Consider the following 13,124-nt stretch of genomic DNA (forward strand, 5'->3'; position numbering starts at 1 on the left):
AAATCAGGGAAGACTTTCTGTAGATAGTGTTTGAAATTCAGAAAATCAGCTTCACTTCCATCAGTCCCATTTTTTCCTTTCTCTGAAATGAGGCTTAGGACATATGTTTGTATCACCTTCCTTACAGGGATGGGGAGGAATGAGCTTTGGAAACCTAAAAGTTTGTTAATATTATTTTCTTTAATACTAATAATGATGATATTTGAAAGGCATGTTGAAGTCTCCTTGGGAATAGCTTTTGTTGTAGCATCATAGATTTAGAGCTAAGAGGGAAAGTGAAGACGTTCTCATCCAACATTTTACAGGTAGGGAAGCTAAGGCACCGAATATTGGTGGGATGGCTTGCCTAGGATGCCATAGCTAGTAAATGTGTGGCTTGGGATTTGAATGCAGGTCAGGAGCAGGGCCCTTTCCATTAGACCATCCTGCCAAGGTCGTCAAAATTATTGGGCCATTTGCTTAAAGAGATGACAAGTGGGGGGTTGGGTTGGGTTTTGGGATGGACCTGGGACCATTAGTGTAGGAACCGTTGGGAATAGAACTTTAGCACTGTCTCTGCTCTCAAGGTAATGAGTATTTTGGGGTCACCTTTTGCGACTGAAGCTTCTCTTTAAAACTAAAAGTGACAGAAAAGGCTCTGACCTGTATTATTAGAAAGAAGTTTCTTCAACTGGCTCCCAAGGAAATTCAGGTCTATGCCCTATCTCTTATTATTTACGTTTGTGAGCTGTGTTGTCTTCCTCTATAGTTTATAAAAGAACAAGGATTGCTTTAGTTTGGACTAACAATCAGTATCAGGCCGGCCCCCTTTGGGTATCAATAAAATGATGGACCGATGGGTAGATGAATGGATTCTCTAGAGACATTTTGCCAGCCTCTGCAAACCTCTTTCTTTTGCATGTAACCAAAAATGTATGTTCATTTTTAGATCAATTATAAAAAGCTGCTGTGGTTTTTAAAGTTAGCAGCCTTGAATGAAACTCAAAGGAGTGAGCCCCCAGCTGATGATAGCCCAGGAAAAAAGGAGGAAATCAACGATCGTGGCCCAAGGTGATTCTTCCCTCTCCTTTTGTGCATCTGGTCATGTAGTCAAGGAATTTCAGAGTTAAATGGAACCTTATGAACTAGCTGTTCCACTTCCCACATAGTCCACTGCATCCCTTAGCTCCCTCTGGACTAAGGCATCTTAAACTTTTTCCATTTGGGACCCCTTTGCACCTGGGAAATTCTATATGACCCCAGGAATATGGTATATAATCAAACCTGTACTGCATTTTCCATAAGCTTTCTTGTCTAGAGATATTGGCTTTCATCTGCCTTGTTAATAAAAACACTAGATTTGGTAAGTAGAATAGTCCTACTTAGGATCAGCATAATTCAAAAAATCAAAGGCTTTGTACACTGGAAGGAACCCCAGAAGGCATTGGGTCTAATAGCTTCATTTTAATATATGAAGAAAAGGAGACATAAAGCATTTCTGTGACTTGTTCAGGGTCAGGAAAGCCAGTGAGCATCTGAAATGACATTTGATGCCAGGTCTTCCTGACTCCAAGTTCAATTCTCTTAAAATTTAGCTTAAAATTTATCCTTTATTAAAATTGTTCTGTGACCAATGGTAGGTTCATAAGGATTGTTTTTATATATTTTTGTTATTATTGTATCTCACTCTTTGTTACTCCATTTGGAGGGTTTTTTTTTTTGGCAAAGATAATAGAGTGCCATTTCCTTCTCTAGCCCATTTTACAGATGAAGAGATTGAACAAATAGGGTCAGATAGCTAGTGTATAAGCTAGTAAGGCTAGATCCGAACTCAGGTTTTCCTGACTCCAGACATGGCTTTCTATCCCTAGTACCCCTTAGCCGCCTATAATATTATAGACTACTTAATAATAATGAGGTTTATTCATTATGCATCTCAGTGCTAAGTGCTCCAGATACAAATATAAAAGTGAGACAGTCCCTGCCCTCTGAGAGCTTGGAATCTCATTTACAATCTGAATGGGCTCCTCTGGAAACAACTCTTCCAAGTCTTCACTTTAACGGCCTGAGAGACTTCTGGTGAGATTCTTGGTCATATTGTCACTGGAACTAAGCTTTGAGCATTGATTTTTTTTTTGGTAAAAGCAGAAACATCCTCAAATATCTAAGTGATGCAAGATAAATAATTGTGAGGTTTTAGATGAGCTCATAGGGCAGCTAGGTAGCATGATGAATGGAGTGCTGGACCTGAAACCAGGAAGAACTAAGTTCAAATCCAGCCTTGAACAGTTACTAGCAAGCAAGTCACTTCACCCTGTCTCAGTTTCCTTATTTGTAAAAAAGAGCTGGAGAAGGAGATGGCAAACTGCTCCAATATATTTGCCAAGACATCTTCAAAAGGAGACATGAAGAGTTGAACACACCTGACGAGCAACAAATAGCTGAGCTCATAGCTAACTGAATAACTCTGATGTCCAGATTGGGCATTGAATCAAAGAATCATAGAAGTTGAGAATTAGGAACAACATTAGATCTTAGGATGTTAGAGCAGACAGCCCAGAATATCAGGATTGGACCTTAGACCTGAGTATTATAGGATGGAGAGCCCCTAGATCTTAGAATATTAGAGCATAGTATATTGGGGACAAAGTTCTGGACCATGACTGTCAGGGCTGGGAGGGTCCATGTCTTCAATACCTTTATTTTCAAGCAATAGAGCCCAGTTTTAGAGGGTCTGTGACCATCATTTGTTGCAAATGTTGATTATATTCCCTCAGTCCCCAAGTTGATTAATGGCAAGAGGGGAAAATCGAACAAAACCCACTTTATATGATCAGTGTCCTTTATACCACTCCACCAACACCAGTTTTTTTCATAGTGTGGGTTTGTCTGTCTTGGGTTTGTGGACCTAGGAAAAGGGTCCTGGGGTTTTTAGAAAAGTTCCTGTTTGTAAAAACATCCTGTCAAAAACAAACAAACATCAGGAAGAATAGAAGAGGGATCCAGAAGTAGTTCATCTAAAGCTTTTGTTTGTTTGTTTGTTTGTTTGCGGGGGTGGGAGGGGTTGTTGTTAACATATTAATTCCTAGAGACAGCCTTCTCTGGGTTATGGAGACCCTCCAGTCAAAGAGACCCGGATGTGTTTGAAACTTGTAGCTTTGTCAGTGTTAGCTGGGATGGCAATAGCTCCCCTCCAACTAAGTTAGACCAGATGTAGGAAGCATCTGGACCTGAGCCTTGTAAGAAAATCCTACAGGCTACAGGAAATGGGATTCCTTCATGCAGCTGCCTCTAGTTCCCTTGATGGTGGTGGTGGTCTCAGAATTGCTCAGTATGCATAGGGGGCTAGGCACAGACCTACTTCATAGGTGGTCTGGATTGTCAGACCTGGGGTCAGGAAGACCTGCATTTGAACCTGCCTCAGACATTGTGAAGAGCAGAAGAGGAAAGATCTGAAAGGTGGCTAGTATTGATAAGTTTGGGCAATCGATTAGATAGTAGTAGGATGGAGTGTGAATGTAAAGAGTTGAACGTAAATAACATCTTGATGGAAAACCTGGAAGACTGAAAGAAGAGTGGTGTGTTTGCCAAAATTAGAGAAGCTAAAAGAAGGGGATGAAAAATGTGACCTTGGGCTTTTAATTTCAGTTAAGTTAAAATGGGGACAATAATAGCGGCAACCTTGTGGTATTGTCAGGAGAATCAAATGACAACCCTAAAGCATTATGTTAATGCTAGAAATTATTACCATTGTTGTGGAGGTTTATGTTGCCTGTCCAATAACTTTGTCGCTTTCCTGCCCCTCTCATGATGAATGTTCAAAAGGGCTGTGCCCCATATATTTTTCTTTCTGTCCTTCTACCTTTCTGTCTTCCTTCCTTCTTTCCTTTCTCTGTGTTTCTTCCTCCCTTCCTTTCTCTTTCTTTCTTCTCTTTGCTTTCTTATTTTAATCTTTTTTCTTTTCTTTCTTTTGTTTTTCTTTCTTTCTTTCTTTCTTTTTCTTTTACTCTTTCCTTCTTTCATTCCTCCCTTTCTTTCTTTCTTTCTTTCCTCCATTCCTCCATCTCTCTCTTTACTTCTGTCTAGCTATCATTCTATTGATCTGCTATCTATCTATCTGTCTAGATATAGATATATGTAGATATACTTTCTCCTGATTTTTAATCGAATTATTCTCCTCTTGGTTCAAGCATAAGTCTTGGGCGTGTTCCCACTAAACCTGCACTGTTCCATCCTATTATCTCTCTATAACATACTGTTCTTGCATTAAATACCTGTTAGGCAACTCATAAGCATCTCAAATTCAACAAATCCCAAACTAAAAATTGAGCTCATGCCCATCCTTCCAACATCCCCATTTCTGTTGATGACATCCAGTCTTTTATCCTCTGTTTTGACTTTTCCTTCTCAACCTAATGTCTAATGAGCTATCAGATCTTGCAATTCTTACCACCACATTTCTCCTAACCAGCTTCTTCTCTCCAGCTGTATTACCACCATCCTAATTTAGCTGTCATCCTCCTTTCACCCAATGCATGAGCCCAAGTTTTCCTGAATCCAAAGCCACTTCCATTTCCAAAGATATTTAATCTTCCAGCACTTGACTTATTCAGATGTTATTACACCGTATCAGGTGGCTCAGTGTTAGTTCACAAAGAATAACCCTTTGACATAAGTTACATACACAGTGCTCCTCTCATTTCATAGAGGAGGAAATAGACTCAGAAAGAAAAGTGAATTTCCATGGAGTGACAGAGATGGGACCCAAAGCCAGGCCTTTTGATAACACGTTCAGAACTGTATCACATCTCTCTGTATTTTATTTACACCCCTTCTATTATGTCTCAATCCCACAGCTCATCTTCTGAAGCCAGTGATAACCTAATTGTGCTTCTCAGGAGTGCCCTAGAGACATCCAAAGAGAAACTCAATATTGAAAAATTTCACTTGAGTTTTCAAAAAGAAGACCAGCCCTTCTCTGGATGCCTGCCAGCCTCCAAGGTAAACCATGTCATGTTTAGATTTATAGGTTTATTTCCATATGTATTTATGACCAGTTATGTGGTAGAGAGGTCCTGGGAGTAATTTTCTCTTCTGGGCTTGTGGATCGTATGGTATAAATAAAATTCTTTGTTGTCTGTAAGCAGCCACGTGGTACTGGACAGAGTGCCGAGCTTGGAGTCAGGCACAGATGAGTTTGAATCCATTCTCATATGTTTCCGAGCTGGGTGACCCTGGATAAGAACTTAACCTCTATTTGCCTCAGTTTCCACATCTATGAAATCACCCAGGGTTGTTTTAAGGATCAAATGACAGTAATGTAAAGCACCTGGCACAATGCCTGACACTAGGAAGCACCATGTAAGTGTTAGTCATCATTTGTGATTGTTTTTTATCTCAGAGTTTAGGGAGTAGAAAAAGATGATCGTAAACCTAGAGGAATTGGACCAGAAATGCCTTGGGTAGGAGTCTGTGATCCGTGTTACAACAGAAAGTTTAATACCATCAAAACGACATTTCACAGCAAGAACAATCCCTTTTGTCAAAAAGCCAAAGCCCAATTTCCAAAAGTCTTAACTAGCTTCCATTGTAATCATATGATAATCCTATTCCATTTGCTCACACTAGATGCTAAAAAATGAAACAATCACAACAAAGTCATAGATTTTAGTGTTAAAAGGGACTAGACAACATGGGATATTAGAGGTGGGAAGAACCACAAAATAGAGGATGTCTGAGTTGGAAGAGAACTTGGCTGTCAACACTGAAATGGACCTTAGAACATAAAGATTAGGAACTTTAATTAGAACATGGACTGTTAGAGCTAAAAGGTATCTCAGATATAGGATGTTAGGATATGGGGAACAGAATGTCAAAGTTCACAGGCACTTAGAACATAATTTCAGAACAAAAAAAAGACTTTAAAATATTAAAGATAATCATTGGAGATATCCTTAGAATAAAGGATGTGAGCTCTGGAATAGATCTCAGTGCTAAGAAATCTCAGAAAATAAGAACTGAAGAACTTAGAATATAAAATGTAAGAGGCAGCAGGAAGCTTAGAACATAGTACATTAGAACATAAAGCAGTAATATTGGTAAGATCATCTAAAGTCATACAGTAAGCAGATGGGAAAGTATGGCTTTGAACCTAGGCATCCTGAATCCAATGCCAATGCACATTTCATTATACCACAGGAATAATACCAATAATAATAATAATAATAATAACAATGATGATGGTATTAACTCATTTTCATAGAATGTTTCAGAGTTTTCCAATCATTTTGCATACATTATTTCATCTTTTCTCACAATGACCATGAGGGATAGGGCTTTAATTATTTTCCAAATGAAAACCAAAAATCAGAGTGTTTTAGTAACTTGCTGAGTGTCCCAGAGCTAATAGTTTTGAGGGGGTCTTTTCAACTGCAAATCCAGTATCTTACTTATGCTGCCCAAACTCCTGGAAGCCAGAAGGGGAAATGTAGGGGAATATGGAAAAGTCCTTTTGCTCCTGTGTGAAAGAAATGACCTGGAAGAAAAAAAATGACCTCTTGGTGTGGGGAACCAGAAGGATTCAGTTTCATAAGGGAAGCAAATGATGGAGATATATGTATTTTGTTTTTGTTTTTTAGCCTGTAAAAGAAAAGACTTAAGGGGGAGGAGTCATCATACCTGTGTTCAAATAGCTGATGGGCTGTAAGGTGTTCTCTCTGACCCCAGAAGGCAGAGCTAGGAACAATGGGATGAAATTGCAAAAAGGAAGATTTAGTTTAGATGTCAAGTTGAGCTGCCCCAAGTAGGCTGGATTGGCTGAATCCAAGGGCAATGGAATCTCCTTCTCTAGATTCTGTTCATCATAGCCTGGATGGTCATTTGTGGAATGTGTTATAGAGTCAATTCTCAGGCAAGAAAAGGTTGGACTCAATGATCAATGATGTTCCTCGCAACTTGGAGATTCCATTCCTCTCAGATTTTGACTGCAGGGACTAAGTTTGAAAACTAAGTCCACAATCCTTTATTCAATGATACCTCTAGTGGGCCAAGCACATGCTCAGTATAGTATTCATGGAGAGCGCTGCAGCTCCTACTGTGAAGGTGGAGTTTCATAGGAAGCAAAATGGATGGTATCAGTCAAGTAGGCTCAGAAATCCTTCTGTCAAGTCCAGATAAGGTTTAGTAAGTGTGTGATTTCAGTCAAGAGATGTAACCTCTACTTGGCTCAGTTTCCTCATCAATAAATTGGGGATAATAGTAATACAAGGATGTTGTAAAGATCACATGAAATATTATGCAAACTTAAAATACTATCTATCAAATGTTTGTTGATTGAAGGAAAAACAGAGACAATTCCTAATCCCTGGATAAAGGTTATTTGCTAATGTATGTATATGTATAGGTGTACAGGGAGTGAAAGTGGTCAATCAAGCCTTTATGCAAAGCTTGGCTGCCTTTCCAGCTGGAGACATGGATCTCCATAGGGATGTCCTGTTTCCGATGAAGGTCGGAGAAGGAGGCCAGTTGTTCCCAGAGAGGGGTATAGAAGGAAGGATGATAACAACAGATATTACTGGGTTTTCCCCAGGCTGTCCTTGTGTGTGTCTCTGGTTGCAGAAATTATGTTGGAAAATTATTTGTTGGCCCTTGTCACAAAGACCCACGTGGTTTCCAGGGAATGAATGAGCTGGGAATTTGAGGGAGCTATTTAAAAAATCCCGAGCTTCCCACTAGGATATTAGGATTAGGGATAACTTATCAATCTTGTTTGATAACTGAATACTGCACATTGGCAAAGCTCCCAGTACCTATCCGTGGTATCCATAAGTAGATTTTGAAGGAGATTAAACTCATAAAAGATCCAGGTTCACTCCTTCTTTAGCTCCCTGCAGGGTCGGAGATGTGACCACCCATGCCCTCTGGCAGGAGCCAAATTGAGAAGTGGTGATATAGCCTGTTAAGCTCTTATGGGGTATCTAATGATAATAATAAAATGTATGAGCCTTTTAAGGTTTGCAAAGTACTTGATGCATGTCATCTCCTTTGAACCTTACAATAATCTTGAGAGGTCAGTACTATTGTTAACCATATTTCAAAGATGAGGAAATTGAGGGTAACTGAACTTAAATGGTTGGCTCAGGTCTACTGGTCGAAATTAGTCTGAAGCTATATTTGAGCTCGACTTCCTGACTCCGATGCTCTGTCCACAGTATCGCCAAGTAACCTGATGCTTCTCTGACCTGTCAATGCCATTCTTGGGTTGATCTAATAGTTTGTTCTTTTAAATAAGATAAAATTCATTTTGTTCAATTTTAATGAATTCTCACCTTCATGATGAAGAGTAATGTGAGACTAGCCTAGAAAAACAGGTTGGAGTCAATCCATTAATAAACATTTAATTTCCTACTATGTGCTAGGAGTTTATAGTTTATCCTAAAAGTAAAAGGGATCCCTTGAAAATTCTTGAGCAAAGGAGTTATTTGGACAAACCAGTGCCTTTGAAATGTCAAATGTGGAGGATGGAAGCCCCAGCTTGGTGTTCCATCTTTATGAGCTAACCAGCCAGGCTTTCATTGAAGCTCACCTGCCATTCATGAACTCTCTGCAATCTCTTAAGTATCTCAGAACTCATTCAAGCTATGATTATTTCCTGAGGTCTGGGGAATTCACAGTATAGTTCTTTAAGAGTTATAATAAATTATTGTCCTCAGACATTGTCCTAAAGGTACCCAGGACTTTCCTTATTCCTAAATGCAAGGTCAAGAAGGGCCTAAACTGAAGTAGATGGATGCATTCCGTACAGTTCAAACTTGGGATCCCCTTAATAGACCCACAAAGGTTTTGAACATTGGGGAGTTATCAGAAAAAAAAATCAAAGAGTGAACTAGACCTCATTTTATTCTATATTGCTAGAGAGAAGCAAGGAATTTGGTTATGATCCTCCTCTTCATCCTCTTCCTCATCCTCATCACCATCAAAAAGATATATTTCACAGATAGAAATCATCAGCTATCTAAAAGTTATCTAAATGCTCATGTTATTTTTATCTCTTCTTGATTAAAATCTTTCTCACATCCCTCCTACCTTAGCAACAAAGTGGGAAAGGCTTTAAAAGCCAAATACAGGGATCCATATTTTATTCTGAACATCATTTTACTTTCTCTAGGTGACTCAGTCATCATTACTTAAATACAGGTAAACAATTTGAGATTTTAAATCTTATTTATGATTTTATTTCTTCCACCAGTCAATAAACTCATGGCTTTAATGTTTTAGAATAAAATAAGGACTAAGAAGCTGTAGTGGCCCATAGTAAACAAATGTCATACTTAAAGATAGGAAGAACTGGTTTTGAGTACTTTCCCTGGCACAGTCTGGCTTTGTAGCCATATATAACACCCCCACTCTTCCTAAGCAGTACTAGTAATATAAATCACACACAAGTTTCCACACTGGGAATTCCTTATACTAAAGACATCATAAATCTGATCACCATTTTCTAATCTCAAAAAAAAAGTGGATGTGGATAAAACAATGATGTTTATGGAGCCTTTTTCTCAAATCACCCAGTGAGGCAGATATTACAAATACCCATTTTATAGACAAAGAAATTAAAGCTCTAATAAAGCTCATCATAAAATTTGTAAGTATCCAAGTTAGGATATAAACTCATCCAAGGAGTTGGATTTTAGGTTCCACGTTAATCCCCTTAAAATCCCTTTTAAATATTGTACAATTTTGGGGTAGGTAGGTGGCATAGTGGGTAGAGCATCAGCCCTGAAGTCAGGAGAACCTGAGTCTCAGACACATAATATTTCCTAGTTGTGTGACCCTGGGCAAGTCACTCAACCCCAATTGCCTCAGAAAAAAAAATTGTACAATTTTAATTTAAGGAAAATACTATCTCCCACTACATGCAGCATTACCTCTGTGCCTTCTAAATAGTTTTTCATGAAGATACAAAAATGAATCTCATTCTTAGATTCTATTTTTCTTATTCCTCTCCTTTGCACTCACCATGCTCTTCCTTGTCATGACAAAATGAGCATGGTGTATAATTTGGATGAAAAATCAGGTAAGAGAAACTCTTTTTGTATTATGTCTTAAGACAGGGAGAGAGCAGGTAAATGATATATTTCTTCTCTCAATCGAGGGTCAAGGAAACTGCAATTTTGTGGGGGGTGAGATCGAGAGACAGAGAGAGAGAGAGACAGAGAGAGACAGAGAGAGAGAGACAGAGAGACAGAGAGAGTGAGAGAGAGAGACAGAGAGACAGAGAGAGAGAGACAGAGACACACACACACGCACACACACACTGAGAGAGAGAGAGAGAGAGAGAGAGAGAGAGAGAGACAGAGACAGAGACAGAGACACAGAGAGAAAGAGACCGAGATCTTCTTTATGCTTACGGTAGAACCTCAAATCTATGACTTTCCATGCATCCCTGTCAGTGTAGTGGCTGAGTGGTGACTATATGAATGCAAACACCTTAATCAAAGACGTTGAGCTCCTGTTACCCATGTTTTCAAGGGCTGCCCCTTGGCTGATGGCTTGGGAAAGAAGGTACTGGGAATTTTGCTTTGGGGGGAAGATAGTGGCTACCTTGGGATATCTCTTCACCTTGGCAGGTGTGGCATAGTGGTGAAATGGTAAAGGAGAATGGAAGAGATTGTGTTTTTTCTTTTCCAAATTTAAAATACTTTCTTTTTGATTTTCAGATCAAGGCTGTCTGTGAGCAACATGGTCTTATCCTGTCCCCACCCCTGATGGAAGCTTTGTGTAGCCACCAGGAATTGAATGTACAAGATGGAATTAAGTAAGTTCATTTTCAATCCCAACAGACTGTTGATGCAACCCATGCAATAATTCATTGAATATGCATTTATTAAGTGCCTTCTGCATTCAGACACTATGCCAAGGTGTAGGGATACAAAAGCAAAAAAAAAAAAAAATGAAATTGCTCTGCCTTGAGTGGTTTACAATCTATGAAAGAGAAACAACGTGTGACAAATAATTAGAAATTCCAGTGATATTGAGTGGGGAGACTACTAACAATTTGGGGTAGAGTAAAAAATCAGGAAAAACCTCACCTAAAAAGAAACACTTGCATATATCTCCAGATCCTCTGTGTGTTCCCCATCCCTATTGGAATATAGTGATTATATTTGCATTAGCAACATTACGTACTCTGCTTGACATATAAGTACTTAATAGATATTTTTCATTCATTCTAGATTTATTTTTCAAAGTGAAAAAAGAAAGAAAATCAGATTCTGTAATTGCACCATGATTTTCTCAATCTTATATTTATGATGCTAGTTTTTTTTTTAAACCCAAGTATGTGACTTTACATCCATCCCTCTTAAATTGATCTGATTAGATTCAACCAAAGTGTGGAGTGAATCAATGGGTTTTAGCTCAAATTGCCTAAGAGTGAATAGAAATAGCAATTGGGACTGTTTTGGCCAGAAATCCTGCAAGTCTTTCCTACCCAGATTGATTCCTCTTTTGTTTTGTTTTGTTTAGTTTTTATAGTGAATCATTTTTTGCCTCATTTCTTTCTTACCTATCTGTAGATAGGTGTTGCCTCCCTCAAACAGATCATAGCTCCAAGGTGTTCTACTGGGCAATCAGTAGGACCATCTGCAGTTGTCCTGATCATATCTTGCCCCTGGATCACGTGGCTGGGAGGAGAAAGTGAGGCTGGTGATGTTGCACACTTCAATCCAGTCCATCCTCCCTCACTTCAATTCAGTTCACTTGTTTGTCACAGCATGACCCCCCTGATCTCAGGGTCACCTTTGAGAATGAAGGACAAATAATAAATGGAAGATTTCCTGACTTTAGAAACAAAGAGATGAGAGGGAGGAAGTGAGCAGAAGGTGAAAAAGAGAATTCAAATCCTATGACCTCATGGGGAAGGAGGGAGTGAGATCACCATGCCTCTCCTTATTGTTTGCTCACTTTAAAGTCGCCCAGAACAAGATCAGTGTTTTAGATGAATTGTTTCCACCTTTCCTTGTTCCTTCGGAGAACAGTGCAGTCCTGAGAGGGAGGCAGGCAGGCAATAGCCTCACACCTGACTTTAATATCCCTTTGAAATCAAGGTGGTTTTGGCTTAGCTCTTTCATCCGCCTCCCCTCCCTTCTTTTGATGTGTCCACATCAATTTTACAGGTGGAGGAAGGGAAAGCTAGTGATGGAATAGTTTAGTAGGTCTCTTCCTCCATCCTTGAAAAATAGGTTGGGTGGCCATTCAAAATAAGCCTTTGATGTAAGAGAGAGAGTGGAAGGGAGAACCAGTTCTCTGATGAAGAGTAGAAATTCAGAAAATAATAAGAGAGATCGGCTTCCACCATGTTATTTCGGTGACTATATCTTTCTCCCCACCCTTTTGTTAATCTAAAGAGCTGAGGAGGGCATAGAACTCTCCATTTCTCTGTCCTTACTCTCTGGATAGCCAAGGACATCATAACAGTGACCTTCAGGAGGGAATTACTCCCCTATGAGATAAATCTCTTCCACCCACATCCAGCCACTAGCTAAAGCCTCATCTATTGCCATAAACCCATTTTATCAAGGGTTTTATATTCAGACTTATGTCTTTAAGAGATTAAAAATACAATATAGACACATATGTCAGGAGTGAGATGCACGAATCCCTATTTGAGGACATATTTTCGATTAATCCTCTGTCCAATTGGGTGCCTGTTTGGAAAGCAGCTGTTGGGTAATTAGCAGGATTCCAGCTTGAAGCCACTTCCTGATTAAATATCCTTAAAATCAATAAGACATCAGGAAGGATTAGAGTGATGCGGGATTAGCCCCCATCTCGCCAAAGAGAAGGAGCTCTGCCCATCGCTTAGGAAACTGTCACCCTGGGGAAGCCAGTGGAGGAAGCAATGTCCCCTGCCCCTGTTACTGCAAGATTGCCAACAATGAGCTCTTTTGTTCTCCCCTTACTCACAAATGAGGAGAGAATTGAGTGAGTGGCTGCCACAGTGGGGGATTTCACAAGAGGCAGAGTGGATTGGACTCATCAGCTCTCCCCCTCAGAATTGGCCTTCTGTAAGATGAGCTCAGGATGGGCGGATTAGAGTTAAAATTAGATTTCTATTTGTCTGTTGTGAATTTCCACTAAAGCCA

General features: G+C 39.5%; 1 protein-coding gene across 1 annotated transcript in view; it reads left to right on the forward strand.

Annotated features, from left to right (window-relative positions):
* Window positions 1-13,124, forward strand: part of C4H1orf87 (chromosome 4 C1orf87 homolog) — a 59,226-nt gene that overhangs the window by 22,015 nt on the left and 24,087 nt on the right. Inside the window, exons 6-8 of the mRNA XM_031969014.1 lie at window positions 929-1,050; window positions 4,836-4,980; window positions 10,698-10,795. Coding sequence (XP_031824874.1) covers window positions 929-1,050; window positions 4,836-4,980; window positions 10,698-10,795 — 365 coding nt within the window. The remainder of the gene's footprint in view (window positions 1-928; window positions 1,051-4,835; window positions 4,981-10,697; window positions 10,796-13,124) is intronic.

The sequence above is a fragment of the Sarcophilus harrisii genome, chromosome 4 (genome assembly GCF_902635505.1).
Source record: "Sarcophilus harrisii chromosome 4, mSarHar1.11, whole genome shotgun sequence".
Classification (NCBI taxonomy): Eukaryota; Metazoa; Chordata; class Mammalia; order Dasyuromorphia; family Dasyuridae; genus Sarcophilus; species Sarcophilus harrisii.